Source organism: Pleurodeles waltl, chromosome 4_2 (assembly GCF_031143425.1).
Source record: "Pleurodeles waltl isolate 20211129_DDA chromosome 4_2, aPleWal1.hap1.20221129, whole genome shotgun sequence".
NCBI lineage: Eukaryota > Metazoa > Chordata > Amphibia > Caudata > Salamandridae > Pleurodeles > Pleurodeles waltl.
In genome coordinates, this window is record NC_090443.1 from 1041172037 (window position 1) to 1041191628 (window position 19592).

General features: G+C 51.6%; 1 protein-coding gene across 1 annotated transcript; it reads left to right on the forward strand.

The window, feature by feature from the left end:
- The first annotated feature begins 396 nt into the window (after window positions 1–396).
- LOC138293684 (apelin receptor-like) lies at window positions 397–16164 on the forward strand. The gene is made up of 2 exons (XM_069232992.1): window positions 397–2409; window positions 9801–16164. The coding sequence occupies exon 1, from the start codon at window positions 1183–1185 to the stop codon at window positions 2395–2397; it is 1215 nt and encodes a 404-aa protein (XP_069089093.1). The 5' UTR covers window positions 397–1182; the 3' UTR covers window positions 2398–2409; window positions 9801–16164.
- The last annotated feature ends 3428 nt before the right edge of the window (window positions 16165–19592 follow it).

Here is a 19592-nt window from a genome sequence, read left to right on the forward strand (position 1 = left end):
AGGACAGGCAGGGAGAGGCAGGGCCGCAAGGGTAGAGCGCAGGCCGGTAGGACAGGCAGGGCAGGGGAACCAAGGACAGAGCGCAGGCAGTGTAGGACAGGCAGGGAGAATCAGGGCCGCAAGGGTAGAGCGCAGGCCGGTAGGACAGGCAGGGCAGTGGAACCAAGGACAGAGTGCAGGCAGTGTAGGACAGGCAGGGAGAGGCAGGGCCGCAAGGGTAGAGCGCAGGCCGGTGGGACAGGCAGAGGCTGCCTGTACATCATGTGCGCAGATGAAGGCTGTGACTGCCCGGAGCACCGCAGGGGTTAACAGCTCCCTGGGGAGGGTGTGAGGAAGACGAGGAGGTGCTGATGGGGAGAGAGAAGCTGAGATGTGCGGCTCGGTGAAGGGGTGTGTCCTCATCCTATGGCACGAGAGAGGCTGGGCCAGGCATCTTTAGCACAGAGACCCCCAGAGAGGCCAGTTCACTCTCCAGGTCCCTGCAGGAGACAGTGGAGGGCTGGAGGCAGAGTCCTGGCGAGGCACTCTCATCTGCATCACAAACGGTACCCAGGGCCTGGCCTGAGACGGAGGAGGGACGGAGAGTCCAGCCTGGGACAGAGGAGAGAAGGAGCGTCCAGCCGGAGACAGACGAGGAACAGAGAGTCGTGTCTGGGATAGTGGAGGGGAGGAGAGTCCAGCCTGAGACAGAGGAGGGACGGAGAGTCCTGTCTGGGACAGTGAAGAGAAGGAGCGTCCAGTCGTAGACAGAGGAGGGACGGAGAGACCTGTCTGGGACAGAGGAGGGACGGAGAGTCCTGTCTGGGACAGTGAAGAGAAGGAGCGTCCAGTCGTAGACAGAGGAGGGACGGAGAGACCTGTCTGGGACAGAGGAGGGACGGAAAGACCTGTCTGGGACAGTGGAGAGAAGGAGCGTCCAGCCGGAGACAGAAGAGGGAAGGGAGAGACTGGATCTGGGAGGAATCTGCCAGGATCTGGAGGGCCCTTCTAAAGGGACCACTTAACCCAGGAAAGAACTTCATGGTTTTTGGGGGTACCACCTGGAAAGACCTACATTGATTTTTTTGGCCATCAGGGAAGACCTGCTTTGATTATTTTTGAGCCATCAGGGAAGCCTTTAGTTTGACTTTAGAGAAGGCGTCCTTGACTCATTCCAAGCCCACTCATTGTACAAAAGCCACCATGACCCAGGGCCTGGGAGAACAGAGAATGAGCGCACCCCACAACTTCAGCACCGACAGTGGCGACGAGGATGACTACAGCAGCTACATGGACGCCATGAGCTACAACGCCCTCGAGAACGAGACGTACTGTGAGTACAGCGACTGGACGCCCACCCACGTACTCATGCCCACCATCTACACCCTCGTCTTCCTCCTGGGCATCTCCGGGAACGGCCTGGTGCTCTGGACCATCTACCGCAACCCGGAGAAGAGGCGCTCGGCGGACACCTTCATCGCCAGCCTGGCCCTGGCCGACCTGGCCTTCGTGGTCACGCTGCCCCTCTGGGCCGTCTACACCGCCCTGGACTACCACTGGCCCTTCGGCTCCTTGGCCTGCAAGCTCAGCAGCTACCTGACCTCCCTGAACATGTATGCCAGTGTCTTCTGCCTCACCTGCCTCAGCTTCGACCGCTACCTGGCCATCGTCCACTCGCTGACCAACGGGCGCGTCCGCTCCAGGTTCAGCGGCCTGGTGGCCACGGGGGTGCTGTGGGCCCTGGCGGCCGTCCTGGCGCTGCCCGTCCTGGTGTTCCGGGGGACCGGCCCCAGCCAGGAGAAGGCCGAGAGGACCACCTGCCAGATGGACTACGTCGGCGTGGTGGGCAAGGCCACCGAGATTCAGTGGATGACCACCCTGAGCATCCTGTCCACCCTGCTGGGCTTCGTGGCCCCCTTCGCCGTCATGCTGACCTGCTACGTCTTCATCGGCCGGACCATCTCCAGCCACTTCCAGAAGCAGCGCCACGAAGTCCTGCGGAAGCGCAGGCTGCTCAGCATCATCACCACCCTGGTGGCCTGCTTCGCGGCCTGCTGGCTGCCCTTCCACCTGGTGAAGATCACCTACCTGCTGATGGACCAGGACGTCCTGCCCTGGTCCTGCGGCTTCCACGCCTTCCTGAGCAACATCCACCCCTACACCACCTGCGTGGCCTATGTCAACAGCTGCCTGAACCCCTTCCTCTACGCCTTCTTCGACAGCCGCTTCCGGGGGCAGTGCCTGGCCGTGCTGTCCTGCGGCCGGCTGCGGCCACTGCTCAAGAGCCGGCCGGGCTCCCGCCTGGAGGACAAGTCCGGCAGCCTGTCCTCCGGGAGCCACGGGGGCAAGCAGTCCGCAGAGACCAAGGTGCCCCCGGGCACCCCGACGGAGGAGACGCTCATCCCCTGCAAAGTCTGAGCCCAGAGCCAGGTGAGACTGAGTCCTGTACCCAGGGCTGGCGTTAGGGCGGTGGGACCGGTGCGGGCGCACAGGGCGCTGGCCTCTTGGGGGCGCGCTGACCTCAGAAGGGGGATGTGCTGTGTTAAGCAATAACTTGTGTTTCTAAAACACCTGCTGCAGAGTTCCTTGTGCCCCAGCTTTCAGGCAGCAATAAAATATCAAGATAATTCTTCTGATTAATGTTCATGGTATAGAGAGAGATCAGAGTTAAGTCTAGTGGCGTTTTTGACTCGCCATAAAGTAGCTTAGAGGGTTAATGTGCCTGCTGCAAAGAACAGATCTGCATTTTATGTCGGTAGCCGAGTGGATTAGTGAAGCCAGCCTTTACCAGTGCTTCTATATAAATAAAATGTATGGGAGAAAGGAGCTATGGAGAGATGAGGGGCACTTTTGCCTAGTGGTATTTAAGGAATTTAAGGAAAAGGGTCATGGGGGGTGCCAAGAATGATTGTTACACCGGGTGCCACCAGCACTAAAGCCGGCCCTGCTTGTACCCTTGGCTGCTTTGTAACCCAAGAGACCAGTTCCTAATGGTTTCTGCTAGATCCAGTTGCAGCATATGGGGGTTTGGACATTGGACATGTGTAAAGTGTTGAAAAGCAAGGGCACTTCTACTGGGTAAAAATGGAACTATCTGGAACCAACAGACACCATTCGACATTCTAATGTATGTATGTATGTCTTAAATAATAATTGTGTAATTAGGTAAAAAAAAAAAAATATTACTCTAGTGACGTGTCCAATTCGACCCTATTTTCGGTGACGTTTTATTTGCACCTCGCACACCAGAGCGTTCAGTAAATGCACTTGGTGTTTGCAGTGCCCTGCTGCAGTAAAGCGCTCTGCTGCTTCTTGGTGCTAGATCCGGGGTATTTTAAACACATGCTGTGTTTTATGTGAAGCACCTTGCTGCTGCTTAGTGTTAGATTCCGGATATTTTAACCACTTGGGGTGTGCTATGTGAAACGCACTGCTGCTTCTAGGTGCTAGATCCGGGATATTTTAAACACGCATGGTGTTTTATATGTGTTGTGTGCGTACCTCTTTAATGGACACTACGTCACAGTGCATTAACCATTCACAAGGCAGTTTCCTCTCCTGTTACTTGCCGACTTTAAGCTTGCCTTTCACCATGTACAGCGCTCCGATGCCTTTTGGCTAAGCTCGCGCTAGAGAAATACCACATGCATGCATGTATAGATACATACGTACATACGTCAGAGGACCAGACACCCAGCCAGGCGTACCTCAGCTGGGCTTTCATGTAGGCTCTGAGGCAGCAGGCCTGCTGCTCAGAGGGGACAGGCAGGCACACACCTCTCAGGCCGCTGGGGTGGCTCAGAAGAGACAGGCAGGCACACACCTCTCAGGCCGCTTGGGGGGGCTCTGAGGGGACAGGCAGGCACACACCTCAGGAGGCCGCTGGGGTGGCTCAGAGGGGACAGGCAGGCCCACACCTGGGGTGGCTCACAGTGGACAGGCAGGCACACACCACTCAGGCCGCTGGGGTGGCTCAAAGGGGACAGGCAGGCACACACCTCTCAGGCCGCTAGGGGACAGGCAGGCCCACACCTCTCAGGCCGCTGGGGTGGCCAGGGTGAAAGGCTTCAAGAACTGCTCAGTTTTTCTGTCCAATGAAAAGCAGCCGAGGAAGTCCAGAGGCGACTGTCCCTTTAAGACCCCTCCAGTAGGGGGCTCCAGGTAGTGTAGGAATGAATATATCTATGGCATAAATTAAATCTATCTAGAATTTGTTACAGGCACACTTATATCGCTTCACGCTGTTCCTTCCTTATTTAAAAGCGCCTAGAACCCCCACCTCTTCACAAAGTTTCTTGTACAATGTAAACTTTTGAGAAGGCCGGGGGCGGGGGGGCTCTTGGAATCTTATGGCAGGCACGGAAGAGGCTGGGTCTTTAAATAAACACACACATGTTACCCTTATACAAACACCGGGCTGCATGCCTGGAGAGATGACCCACCAGGCTGTGACTGCCTGCTGTTCACCCCTGCACGCCCCCCCCCCTGGAATTCAGCATACAGACGTCACTACCTCGCGTGACTTTGCGTGACTAGTGCATCAGGCTTTGCAGGGAGACCTGGATTTACTGGGATTTTAAGAGGTTTGCGCTCTTCAGGCCAGATTTACGTCCATGTCACACAACGCATTGCAGCACCCAAAGTTACAGCGCTGCGTGGCAGGAGGAGAGCAGGACAGCGCTATATCTACAAAGATACAGCACTCTCACACCCGCTTCCTAGCGCAGGCGGGCTTCTGAGCGCCCCACACACACCTTTGAGTCATAGTGCAAGGGTGTGTGCATGAGTCCAGCATAGGTTTAGTACTGGAAGGGTACCCCCCCTTCCAGTACGAAATACTTTACTTAGACAAACTGTAAACGTTTTCCTACCTTGTCAGTCTGCTACACAGCGCACATGCAAAGTGGGAAAAGAAGGGAGAAATAAAAGTATGTCTCCTTTTTACGCCTTCTTCAGAGTGGCATCAATTTTTGGCACAAAACCCTGTCTACTGTTGCTAGTAGAGAGGGTTTTGTGTCAAAAAGGACTGGTGGTGCACGGAAACGCACATGTACCAACCAGGGAACTCCCATTCGGAGCAGACTAGCGCAAAGAAGCACTTTATGCTTCTTTGTGTTACTTTTAGGCAAGTTTCCAGCACAAAACTTGTTTTGCACTGGAAAGTAACTTCAACAAAAAACTTTTTTGCGCAGCTGGCACAAACCCAGCGCAAAAGCTTTGTAACTGGGGCCCTTCGTGTCCAAATAACCTAGTTTGCTGAACTTTTCTGGAGTTGGCAGGCACTACACAGGGCATTGACATTTAGCACTGTCGTCAATTTTCTGCACCAAAATCTTTAGCCCCCGTTCTGCGTACCATAGCGCCTCGTTGCACAGCGTTTAGGAATCCGGTCCTCTGTATTCTCTTTGGCCAGTTCCTAAATACCCTCTGGTTTGGTCTCTTAAAGCCTCTGCTTAGACGCCATCAGCTGTCCCCCTACCCGCACAGAGAGATGGAGCTTTGTTCCATTTTCATGTTTTTACACCAGGACACATTTAATTAGTAAAAAATGCATACATATCCTGTGATAAGCCTGCCTCATCGTGGTAGATATTTCAAGGCCCTCCTTGTGAGGTTTGTAAAGGTTTGATGGGCCCTTCAGATGGGGTGCTCCCCCACCCCCCAGTCACAGCTTACAACGCCCTCTCCCAGCCACCCCTCTCCAGATCTCCCCTAAAGAAACTACCCCATGAAATCCCCAAATAATAATACTTCTTGACCCATTTCACTGTCTCTCAAGAATTATTTTAGCCTAGGGCAAACTGGCCATGAAAAGTGATGGGACTTCGCCACCTACGGGACAAAACCAGGAGTTAGCCTGATTTCTACTTTCCTTCATGAAACATTTGATTCTGCCCAGGTGGAGTGACACAGAGGGTTCTGATATCATCCTCTTCTACCATGGCGTTTCTGTTATCAGAGGAGTTTCTTATCCCAGAGAGGGGTCTAATATCACATCATCCTTCTCTGGGAATAAGTTTCTATAATCAGAGGAGTTTATTATCCCAGAGAGGGGTCTAATATCACATCATCCTTCTCTGGGAATAAGTTTCTATAATCAGAGGAGTTTATTATCCCAGAGAGGGGGGTCTAATATCACATCATCCTTCTCTTGGAAGATGTTTCTATTATCAGAGGAGATTCTTATACCAGAGAGAGGTCTAATATCACATCATCCTTCTCATGGAAGACATTTCTATTATCAGAGGAGTTTCGTATACCAGAGAGGGGGTCTAATATCACAACATCCTTCTCTTGGAAGAAGTTTCTATTATCAGAGGAGTTTATTATCCCGTAGAGGGGGGTCTAATATCACATCATCCTTTTCTAGGAATACGTTTCTATTATCAGAGGAGGTTCTCTTGTGAGAGGGAGGACCTTTATCAGAGGAGGTTCTTAAATGGAGGCAATAGTGTGCAAGAACATTCTATTAACAGAGGGTGTTCCTTTATCAGAGGAGGTTCTTATATCAGAGCCAGGCCCTGTAACAGATGTTAGACCAGATCTTTGATAGCAGTGAAGATACTTAAAGTAAAGGAGGTTCTTCTACTAACCCCCTGTGTGTTCCTAACAGAGATGCCAATTATCAAAGCAAGTGTTCATTTCAGAGGCGGTTCTGATATCAGGGTGTAGTTAGTGCAACAGGGGAAATTCTTATCCGGGCCCTTGTTATTAGCAGAGCTCTCTATATCAGAGAGGAGGGCCCTACACCAGAGTGGATTCTCATGCAAGAACAGACACATATACAAGTGGGGTTCTAACATCAGAGGAGGTTCAAATAATAATAGGGGTTCTTATATCAGAGAGGGTTCTTTTAATGGAAGGTGTTTTACAACAGGCCCTTGCTACCAGAGCACAGGCTTACAGCACAGTTTCCTCTCACCTGCATGTTCCTGTAAGCCGAGATCAGAGATGTGGACATATCAAAGGATGTGCACACAAGAGACATAAATAGCCCCTCTCACTTCTGAAATAAGAAAGGGATTTTCTGGTCTGTGTTACACTCAATTCTGCTGGGGCGTTAAACCATAGGTTTTGTCATGAAATACCTTAACACAATGCAAGACAACATCCAGAAGAAGGCCAGCTTAATGAAGTGAAGGTTGAAACATTGTTATCCTCTTCTAAAGAAGCTCAGCAATGTGATACTCATGTATGTCTTTTCCTTTCAGGAGGGATTGCTACATCCACTCCACAGTGCAGGGCAAAGCATGGTTGCAAATCTTAAACTGTTCACATGTTTAAGTCACAAAAGCTTCTCATGTCGGGTGCCAGCCTTTGTCTACATGAGTAAAGAGTGGCTAAAGTCTGTGGTCACACTCCGCCACAATAGGCGTGTAAGGAGAATATTTAATAACCCAACATTGATGTCACACAGATGATTCCTTTTGTTAGACGGGCTCAGACATTTCTTGACCCCCTTCTCCTTTCATGTGATGACAAGGCACCTCCTTCTTGGCTTAAAATAAATATGGTTCCAACAAACTGGTCAAAGGCCTTGTACCTTAGTTCTCAGAAACTGAGGGGCATTTACATGAGGGGTTTGCACCATGCAATATGGTACATGCGGGGTGCAAAGCACTCAGTCATATTTTTGAAGCCACGCTGGGCCGCTTTGCATGGCTTCACAAATATGGCCTAAGGTAATACAGTGTAACTCGCTGCGTTGCCTTACTCTGCACTAGGGAGGCGTTCCATGGGCATCGGGTAGGTGTTCCCACACAAATCCCATGGTTCCTGATGCATTCCCAGATTTACCGACCCGGGTAAACCTGGGACTGCGCCAAAAAGATAATCCTCCCCAGATGAGGCTCAACAAGGAGAAATATCTTTATTTCTGCTTGTTTTTCACTCTTTTCACAGGGTGCCAGCACAGGGGGAAGGGACAGGAATGAGCAGTTTTGGGTAAATAGGGCACATTTGGAGCAGGGCAGCCCAGCAAGCGCCACGAAGCCCATAAATCTGTGCCTGAGTAGTGCCTGAGTAGTGCCCTTGCTGTTTTGTGCCAGCTGCCCTGTACCCCTGCCTCTCTCCCTCCCTTGCACCACCAGCCTCCGGCCCCCACCCCCCTCTGCGCTGCCATGTTGACTGCAATTTGAGCCTGGGGTTGGACTGGACAAAAAAATAGACCTGGACACCAAAATTAAAGTGTCTCCCATTAGCAAATTAGATAGCTAAAAAGGGGGCCCCCATTAATGAATTAGGTAGATAAAAAAGGGGCCCATGTTTGCCAATCAGACCAGTTGTGAACTTGTACAGAGGCGCTGTATGAGTGTTTTGGTGAAGTATGGACGTCTGCGTGCACGTGCGCTGGCTGCGGCAATGTCTGATTTAACATCAGGAAAATAAACAGTAACACCGGCCCAGCAGACCATGAGACAAGGCCCCAAGGAGGCAGAACTCCTCCCACGCTGACCAGCCCTTGGGGCACTGCCAACCCTGGCTGTGGCACCGTGGCCCCCTCCCCCCTCTCTTAACTTAGTGGGCCTTAAACCCCGTACCCCCGTTGAGAGCAGTGAGTGCCACTGTACCCCTCTCCCCCAGCACTCTGCCCCTTTAGTCTCCCACGCACCCCCCCAACAGCAGTGAGTGCCACTGTACCCCTCTCCCCCTGCACTCTGCCCCTTTAGTCTTCCCACGCACCCCCCCCAACAGCAGTGAGTGCCACTGTACCCCTCTCCCCCAGCACTCTGCGCCTCAACTCTTCCCACGCCAGGCACCCCCACAGCAGTGAGTGCCACTGTACCCCTCTCCCCCAGCACTCTGCGCCTTTAGTCTTCCCACGCACCCCCCCCCCCAACAGCAGTGAGTTCCACTGTACCCCTCTCCCCCTGCACTCTGCCCCTTTAGTCTTCCCACGCACCCCCCCCCCCAACAGCAGTGAGTGCCACTGTACCCCTCTCCCCCAGCACTCTGCGCCTTTACTCTTCCCACGCAAGCCCCCCCCACAGCAGTGAGTGCCACTGTACCCCTCTCCCCCAGCACTCTGCGCCCCCCCCAACAGCAGTGAGTGCCACTGTACCTCTCTCCCCCAGCATGCGCCTTTACTCTTCCCACGCAAGTCCCCCCCACAGCAGTGAGTGCCACTGTACCCCTCTCCCCCAGCAGTCTGCGCCTCAACTCTTCCCACGCAAGCCCCCCCACAGCAGTGAGTGCCACTGGACCCCTCTCCCCCAGCATGCGCCTTTACTCTTCCCACGCACCACCCCCACAGCAGTGAGTGCCACTGTACCCCTCTCTCCAGCACTCTTCCCCTTTACTCTTCCCACGCACCCCCCCCCCCCCCCCCCCCAGAGCAGTGGGTGCCACTGTACCCCTCCACCCCAGCACTCTGCGCCTTTACTCTTCCCACGGAAAGGCCCCCTCCCCCCACAGCAGTGAGTGCCACTGTACCCCTCTCCCCCCAGCACTCTGCGCCTTTACTCTTCCCACGCAAGGCCCCCCCCCCACAGCAGTGAGTGCCACTGTACCCCTCTCCCCCAGCACTCTGCGCCTTTACTCTTCCCACGCCCCCCCTCCCCCCCCCCCCCGAGCAGTGAGTGCCACTGCACCCCTCTCCCCCCGGCACTCTGCCCCTTTACTCTTCCCACGGAAGCCCACCCACAGCAGTGAGTGCCACTGTACCCCTCTCCCCCAGCATGCGCCTTTGCTCTTCCCATGTGTGAGACCCGCCCCCCTCCCAGAGCCCCCAGACCCCGCCGCCATGTTGACACCAGTGTTTGCTCGCGCCTTGCTCCCCACGTTTGTGTCTATAGATCTGACCACCATGTTTCTCTTTGCAGATTACTGGCCCCCCGCTGCCCGTCCAGCTGAATCAGCACAGACCACCACGAACTTTATGGACCCGGCAACAGGCGCTATAAACCCCGGAGTACAACAGGCGCTTTAAACCCGGAGTCCTGCTGGAACTTATGCATGCCTGCCTCCGGGCCCTGCCGTGCAGAACACTGGACCGCTGGCATGGTGGGCACCAGAACCCAGCAGAGCCCTGACTGTACCCCTGCTGGGCACCAGAACCCAGCAGAACCCTGACTGTACCAATGGTGGGCACCAGAACCCTGCAGAACCCTGACTGTACCCATGGTGGGCACCAGGACCCAGCAGAGCCCTGACTACCAATGGTGGGCACCAGAACCCAGCAGAGCCCTGACTGTACCCATGCTGGACACCAGAACCCAGCAGAGCCCTGACTGTACCCGTGGTGGGCACCAGAACACAGCAGAGTCCTGACTGTACCAATGGTGGGCACCAGAACCCTTCAGAACCCTGACTGTACCCATGGTGGGCACCAGGACCCAGCAGAGCCCTGACTGCATCCATTCTGGACATAACCCGGAAATGAAACATGCTGCGCAGCAGAACCCAGCAGAATCCGGAATTGAACCACGCTGGCCACATGAACCCAGCAGAACCCAGGAGATCGCAGAACTCATCATGCCAGGCAGCAGAACTCTGCTTAACCTGCATCCCTGGCACACCGAGAACCAGGCTGGACCCAGAACACTGCCATGTGAAACAGCACAAGCTCCCAGCCCGGTATCCGTGGTATGGAGGCCACCAGAAGTCACTGAATGCACACCACCGTGGACTGAAGAGCCGCATTGATTCCAGGCCACAGATCAACCCTGAGTCCAGGCCATTGACAATGTGGACTTCAGACCACCTTTGAATCCAGACTACAGACAATGGTGGACTTCAGACCCCCTCTGAATCCAGGCCACAGACCCCCTCTGAATCCAGACCTTTCTGAGTCCAGACCACCGACAATGGTGGACTTCAAACCTATTCCGAGTCCAGACCACAGACAATGGTGGTCACCAAATTCCGGTTGAATCTAAACCAAAAGAATGCCAAACCCACAGCACTGGTGAGACCAGGAACTTGTCATGCTGTACTGCAGCAAATCTCTGAACCCAGCAGGACCCAGCAGAACCCATAATTCACCATGCTGGACACAAGGACCCAGAAGAAGTCAGAACTTTACCATGGTGGACAGCAGAGCCATACCATGCTGGGCACCAGATCCATGCTGTACCCAGAAGCCCATTACACTGGCCACTGACACCCTGCTGATCCGAGAGCCCTACCATGCTCGCCACCAAAATACTACAGCGCCCAGAAGCCCCACACTGAGTGGCAGAACTTGGTCGACCCTAGAACCCTACTGTGTTGGACCCCAAAACGCGGGTGGTCCTGGGGTCCCATGAAAATCAGTCGTTACTGAACCCCCCTTCACAAAACCCGGACATCTGTCCTGCTGGGCACTGGACCACCTGGATAGACCCCTCTGAAACCAAAGAGTAAAACGTTTGGGGTGTGTGGGGGCAGATGCTAGTTCACCCTGGGGCCAAGACTTGGATTTTGCACTAATAGGGGAAGAGGTGAGGGGGTCAGTCGGTGAAGGGCAAAGACTGACTTACCCTTAAGAGCACAGAATGCCCAGAAGCCACTTTATGATGGAACTGTTAACAAAACCTACTTCTTAGGCAACTAGTGTCTCTGAAGCCGGCTAGGGCTGGGGGAGAGTCAGTCACTCATAGCACTGCTTTGATTCGCTGGCTACCATTTGACTGTTAATGTATGTTCTCTTCCATGTTGTCAAGAGTATCATAGAATTTTCAGACACTTGGCACTTCTGTGTTCTGCTGGCAGAGAGACCAATGATTGAATGGGCATGGAGTCTGCAGTACCAAAACTCAATCAGTGGAACGCCCAAACTGGGCACTTTGTGTATCCCCTCACTTCTGAGTTGATAACCCTTCGGTGCTTTCAAACCTGCAGTTTCACCGGTCCCCTAATGTCACCGAAGCGCCTAGATGTCATTAAGTCGGAAGGGTGCGCTATGCAGGAACCTCGCTCAGATTAAAAAATGCAAAGCTGTCGGGTGCCCCCTGAAGTCGCACACAACAGAAGGGAGACGTGAGCTCCGATACTCTGTAGGCTCGAGAATTTACACCAAGGTGCAAAACCCCTCTCCATGCAGAATGTCCGTCTGTGCCAAGCTGACCCTTAGCTGTTTCTGTTGCTGTAATTTCACCCGTGTTCTGCTCTCCGCAGTGTTTGTTACTTTTTCTCTTTAATTGCACCCCCCCTCCCGACGTCCCTTTCCTCCCTACCCCCCCTCCCCGCCCCCCCTCCGTTTCTTCCCCCCTCACTCTTTAATTTAACCCCGTAAGGGCCCCCTCGAGTGCCTTCTCACCCATCCTCGAGAATGGACCCAAACGGAGCAGGAATTTATGGCTGAGCCGGGTAAACATGACTGGAGCCTGAACTTAACCAGCCCCCCTTCCCCCCCGGGGGGGGGGGGGGGGTCCCCCAGGCAAACGCGGCCGCGGGAAGATCGCCGCCGTCTACAATGCCCCCAGCACGCAGGGCGGTCTCTTCTCTCGGGTGGGAGTCTGATGCTCCTCTGAAACTAACGCATGGGGAGTGTGTCCCGGCAACCCCCCCCGGAGGAGGGGGTCTCGTGCGTTCCTGCAGTACCCCTGGCACTCTCCAGCGGTGAGGGGTCTCATGGAGTCTGCCCATACTTCTGACACTCTCTCATGGGGAAGGTGTCTCTGGAGAGGATGCCGTGGACTCCAGTGAAACCCCTGGCACTCTCCAGCGGTGAGGGGTCTCTCTATTGCACACTGAGGGGGTCTCATGGACTCTGCCCATACTTCTGACACTCTCTAATGGGGAAGGTGTCTCTGGAGAGGATGCCGTGGCCTGACACTCTCCAACGATGAGGGATCTCTCTATTGCACACCGAGGGGGAGTGAGGTCTCGTAGACTCCACCAGTAACCTTTACACTCTCCCACGGTGAGGGGTGTCTCTGCTACACCTAGAATGGGTCTCACGGGTTCTAGCAACATCCCTCTAATTCGTTCTTGCTGAAGGGGTCTCTGTTGCACATTGAGGGGGTCTCATGGAGTCTAGCAATACTTCTGACACTCTCCCATGCGGGAGGCGTCTCTCCTGCATCTCGAGAGGGTTCCGCAGACTCGAGTAGTACCTCTGACACTCTTCTATGGAGGGCAATGCTTTAAATGGGCAGGTACTGTCCGGTACTGAGTACCTGCACTCCGCAGCACTGCTCCGGTACATTTAATGGGCGAGTACCGACACTTCTCAGGATCAAACAGGTACTCTGAATAGTGAGTACCTGCACTTCTATGTTTCCATTGGAAGCACTGATGGAGGGGGTGTCTCTTCTGCACCTCTCGTGTGTCTCGTGGGCTGCAGCAGCACCTCTGCTGAAGGGGAGTCTTCATTGAACAATGAGGGGGTCTCTTGGACTCCAGCAGTTCTTCTGACGCTCCCTCCTGCTGAGTGGGTCGTCTCTGCTGCACCGGGACAAGGTCTCCTAGACTCAAGCCCTCCTTCTAACACTCCCCCTTGCTGAAGAGGTCTCTGTTGCTCACTGAGCGGGTATCAGGCACCCCAGTATTAGCCATGGCACTCTCCCATGGTAGTGGGTGTCTCTGTTGCACCTGTAGACTGTCTCGTATACTCCAGCAGTAGCTCTGGCACTCTCTCATGGTAGTGGGTCTTCTCTGTTGCACCTGTAGATCGTCTCATGGACTCCAGGAGTACATCTGACCATCTTCCATAGAGAGAGATGTCTCTGCTGCACCCAGAGAGAGTCACATGAGCTCAAGCAGTCTCTCTGACGCTCACTCTCCCATTTTAGTTTGTCTCAGCTGCACTCGAAGAGGCTTTCCCTGGCTCCAATAGGACCTCTAACACTCTCGCAATGTGAGGAGTGTCTCGGCTGCACCTGGAGAGAACCCTATGAGCTCAAGCAGTCTCTCTGACACTCACTCTACAATGTTAGTTTGTCTCAGCTGCACCCAGAGAGGGTCTCCCGGGCTTCAATAGTGCCCCTGACACTCTCCCATGCTGAGGAGTGTCTCTGCTGCACCCGGAGAAGGTCTCATGAGCTCAAGCAGTCTCTCTGACACTCACTCTACCATGTTAGTTTGTCTCAGCTGCACCCAGAGACTCTCCCATGGCGAGGAGTGTCTCAACTGCACATGGAGTGAGTGTCCTGAGTGCCATCAGTATCTTTCTGCTTTCTCCTCCAGTCACGGTCTTATCCTGCACTGCTCTGTCAATGTCTGTCTGTCTGCCCCCTTCAACACATCCCCATATAAAAAGCAGTGTAGTATCCAGAATGTCCAGTAGGTGTCACTGGTATACTAGTGCCCATCTGCTTCCAGACAGGCTTCTGTAAATGTTTAGGATCCCCAGGAAATGTGTAAATATTTAAATTACGACAAAATTATTGATTTATTTCTAACTATGCAGATGCGAAATGTTGCACGTTTTCCCAAGGGGCACTTGTTGGAGCAGAAACTGCTTCATGGGAGACTTACATGAGCAGAAAATACTTTGGGGGAGACATTTTCTCCCCCAAGCAGTCAACTTGCTAGAATCTTGGCTGACTGTTCAGTGCAAGGTATGCCCCTGCTTTCAACCTTGATGCGAAATACTACAAGCTCAATTTTACCAAATTTTGCACGAATTATTTTTGTGATTTCGAGCACTATTATAATCTCAGTCAATCAATCACTGCCTTAAACCGTAGCTGTCTGTTTCTACCCTCCGTACATCCGAAGCTCAGTCAGTGCCTTACACCGAATAGCCACTAGGTGTCACTGTTTTCTGCTATCCATGAGGCCCCGGTAACTGCAGTATTGAGAGCTTGGCAGCTAACACAGACGCCTGCATCCTTCCATGGATACGTTTCAGCAGGTCAAACCAGATTAAATTTATCAGGGGACACATGCCTGGTAATTACCGGGACAGGTGGATTTTGACACGAAACACGAAAGTCTGCATGTTATCCCTCATTATCAGGCCAAACTCATGATTGGGAACTATTTATCAGAGTCAAACTAGGGTGTTGGATTTTATTGTGTGCAAGAAATAGGGTCCAAATACCTGGCCCCTCTGCCTAACATGGCTTCTAAGAGTCACTGCTATACTGATGTCTCAATCAATCAATCTGGAGCTGTAGAGCGCGCTTGTCACCCGTGAGGGCATCCAGGCGCTGAGGTGTCACCGAAGGGCTCAGTCCAGCAAAGCAACCAGGTCTTGAATCCTTTTCTGAATTCTAGCAGAGAGGGTGAGGTCCGTAAGTGAAGTTGCAGGTTGTTCCGAGACTTTGCCTCAAGGTAGGAGAAAGAGCGCCCTCCACTGCTGCTGCAGGGGTGTGGGCGAGGCAGAGGGAGGCGGAGCGCATGTGTCTGGAGGGAAGGTGAAAGTTGGGTGGGTGGTTGATGTCTGTATCCTCACCTGACCCTACACACACATCCCAGTATTCCTATGACTCAGTTACACTTTTGAATAGCTACCACTAGGTGTCACTGCTGTACCAGAAGCAATCAGCAGAGATCTTCAAACTGGGGGGCTGGCACCTCTAGGGGGGCCTCAAGTGATTGGGGGCAGGGGGTGGCCAGACTCTGGCCAAAAGCAGCATTATACAGATAACAGGCCTTTGTTTTAAGCAGAAGGATATTATTGCATTTTAAAAAAGGTAACATTACTTAACTGCAATATTTAAATAGGTCTAGACATATTTAAACATTGCCATTTTTATAAAGTAATTGTGAAAAATTCTGAGCGGGGCCCAGTGATTTTTATTTTTCAACTGGGGGGGGGGGGTGCGGGAGGCATTAAAATGTTTTGAGACCACTGCTCTATCAAAACAGAAGAACACCTTTTCTGTGTTTAACATGAAAGTTACACTTTCAACCAGTAGTTGTGCCATCTTTTTAGGGTCACCCACAGCCAAGAATGAGAGAACAGACTGAGTTTTTGGGTCCAATTCTTCTCTGAAGGCTCAGAGCAACCAACTTTGGTTCAATACTGGAACAGCCTCACTTTCATTTACTAAGGACATCATTCCTCTCTCAGGGCTGTACTTCAGTCTTCGCTCTCCAGATCACTTCCTCACACACCTGCCCAGACCAGAGCTGCAGAACTGCCTTCCATCCATCCCCAGGCTCCAGTCCTGACTCATGTAAATAATGCCTTATTCTGATGTTTTTGCTCATTTTCTACTTTACTTTTGGTTAGCATTTCTGAAAGGAAGGTTTTTGCACTGAAATGTATGTTTTTAGAAAAATATCAAATTAAAATAAAAATACAAACAGAAACATTGTGTGGTTGCATGATTACTGTATGAATTGGGATTGGTGGGCCCAGTTTTTCGTGGCCTGGAGCTTCTTGGCAGCTTTGCAATCCTTACAACAAGTGCTGCTGTTGTCCCTGGGACCCCAGGAGCCAGATACTACTGCAAACTGACTCAGCTCACACTATACCAAGTGCAAACACTGGCTCTGGAAGAGGGGAAGAGACCTTATGAGATCCAGATCTTTGGTGGTGGCCATTGTCAAAGGTTCTGTCGATGTTGTGTCGGGAACCTGCGAGTAGCGAGGCGACGGAAACAAGTAGCCTCGCCAGTGGTCCACTAAGTAGGTGCTGCACAAGGTAACAAAGAAAGTCAAAGCTCATGAAGGAAAGGCACTCAAAGGGACTTCATATCCAGGGCCAGATTTATGAAGGTTTTGTGGCACCACCCAAGGCGGCACAAGGGCGAGGCAAAACCTAAGTGAGATTTATCAACCCATGCAAGGCCACCTTGTGCGGCCCTGCTTGGCTTGATAAATCTGGAATAGTGCAACACAGCACAAATGGCTGCCTTGTGTTACTCTGCGGCGGGGAGGCGTTCCATCAGTGGAGCGTGGGTGTTCCCACGCATCCACCCATAGATTTTGGTGCATTCCCACATTTATCATTAGTAATCAAAATGCTACGCCTCCCCAGGTGAGAAGTAATGAGGAGAAATATCTTTATTTCTCCCTGTTTTTTCCTCTTTCCGTGTGTGCTGCATTCTGCAGGACACATAGAAAGAAGAAAATGCCTCTCAGGATTGTTTTTGCGTATGAAGGTGCCCCTTCCAGCACAAAAAGAATCCTGCATGCAACGCAGGCACCCTTGCACCATGATGCACGGGTGCCTGCATAGGTGCTAGGCAGCTAAAAGTGCACCAGTGCTAGGAAAGGACAGGAATGCACTGTATAATGGTTAACCCCTAGGGTGCGGGCATCGGCCAGTGGCCGACGCCCGCACTACCTCCCTGGTGCGGGTCACGACCAGTGGCCTACACCAGGGAGGGAGTTCAAAAATCCTCAGGTGTGTCGCAGCTGAGAATTTTTTTTCATTTAAAAAAACATCGGGAGACACTGACGATCTTCCGTGTCTCCCCATGTCCCCCCACCTGCCTCTTTGTGATGTCAGCGCACCACGAGGCGCACTGACGTCACTATCTGTTTACCCCACCGGAGCAGGAAGCTGCCATAAGGCCGTTTCCTGCTCTGATGGGTAAAACGGGCCCAAATGGGCCTCCACGACGTTCAGAAGGCCTCGTTTGAAAGGGGACATTCCCACTAGACATCAGGGATTTCACTTGGGGGGATCGGCCCCCTCGGAAAATGTGCCACCCCCTCTCCCAGGGGCACATAAAAAAAAAAAAGTATATTTACACCCAGGGGTTTAACATTTTTTTTGAAAAAATGAAATTGACAGGGGGTCGCCCGTGAGTAGGGCAACCCCCTGTGGGGGCAAATATTTTTTCAATAGTTGCATGGTTTCCCTGGGGGCCACTATGGCCCCAGGGGAACCATACAGCTCTTAAAACAATATAGATCTATATCTATCTATATGTATATATATAGATATGTATATCTATATAGATGTGTAGATATATATATATTATAATATCGAGAGAGATCACTTTTGTCAATGCTGCGATGGGCCCCCAGGAAAACCACACCCACATATAAAAGTGATTTCTTTATATATATATATATAAAGAAGACCAGGAGGGCACTAAAAGACAGTGCTAGCTCTGTAAACCATGACAGAGTCCTACAGACTGCTAGATCTGTAAACAAAGAATACTCTGCTGAACAGGAGACTAGGGTGCACTGAAAGACAATTCTAGCTCTGTAAGCAATGAAAGAGTGATAGAGAGTGATAGATTGTTAACAAAGTATACTCTGCTGAACAGGAGACCAGGGTGCACTGAAAGACAGCCCTAGCTCTGTAAACAATGACAGACTGCTAACGAGTGCTAGATCTATAAACAACGAAGGCTGTGCTGAACAGGAGACCAGGCTGCACTGAAAGGCAGTTCTAGCTCTGTAAACACTGGCAGACTCCTAACAAGTACTAGATTTGTAAACAAAGAATACTCCGCTGAACAGGAGACTCGAGTGCACTGAAAGACACTGCTAGCTCTGTAAAGAATGGTAGACTGCTAACGAGTGCTAGATGTGTACATAAAGAATACTCTGCTGAACATGGGACCAGGGTGCACTGAAAGACAGTTCTAGCTCTGTAAACAAAGAAAGAGCGCTAACGAGTGCTAGATCTGTTAACAAAGTATTATCTGCTGAACAGGAGACGAGGGTGCATTGAAAGACAGTTATAGCTCTCTAACGAATGTCAAACTGCTAACGAGTGCCATGTCTGTAAACAAAGAATACTCTGCTGAACAGGAGACCAGGGTGAAAGACTGTTCTAGCTCTGTAAACAATGTGAAACTGCTAACAAGTACTAGATGTGTACACAAAGAATACCTGCCTGAACAGGAGACCTGGGTGCACCGAAAGACAGTTCCAGCTCTGTAAACAATGAGAGACTGCTAGAAAGTGCTAGATCTGTTAACAAAGTATACTCTGCTGAACAGGAGACCAGGGTGAAAGACAGTTCTAGCTCTGTAAACAATGTCAGACTCCTAACAAGTACTAGATTTGTAAACAAAGAATACTCCGCTGAACAGGAGACTCGAGTGCACTGAAAGACACTGCTAGCTTTGTAAAGATCTGTTCTAGATCTGTAAACAAAGAAGGCTGTGAAAAGGAGACAAGGGCGCACTGAAAGACTGTTCTAGCTCTGTAAACAATGGAAAAGTCCTAGAGACTGCTAGATCTGTAAAGAAAGAATACTCTGCTGAGAAGGAGACTAGGGTCATTAAAATACAGTTCTAGCTCTGTAAACAATGAAAGAGTGATAGAGAGTGCTAAATATGTTAACAAAGTATACTCTGCTGAACAGGAGACCAGGGTGAAAGACAGTTCTAGCTCTGTAAACAATGTCAGACTGCTAACGAGTGCTAGATGTGTACACAAAGAATACCTGCCTGAACAGGAGACCAGGGTGCTCTGAAAGACAGGTCTAGCTCTGTAAACAATGAAAGAGTGATAGAGAGTGCTAGATTGTTAACAAAGTATACTGTGCTGAACAAGAGACCAGGGTGCACTGAAAGACAGTCCTAGCTCTGTAAACAATGACAGACTGCTGATGAGTGCTAGGTCTGTAAACAAAGAACACTCTGCTGAACAGGAGACCAGGGTGAAAGACAATTCTAGCTCTGTACACAATGGCATACCCCTAAAGAGTGCTAGATCTGTAAACAAAGACTACGCTGCTGAACAGGAGACCAGACAGCACTGAAAGACAATTCTAGCTTTGTAAACAATTGCAGACTGCTTATGAGTGCTAGATCTGTAAACAAAGA

What these genes read in the sequence shown, in the direction of transcription:
- LOC138293684 (XM_069232992.1), top strand. Translation starts at nt 1,183, where the DNA reads ATGACCCAGGGCCTGGGAGAACAGAGAATGAGCGCACCCCACAACTTC.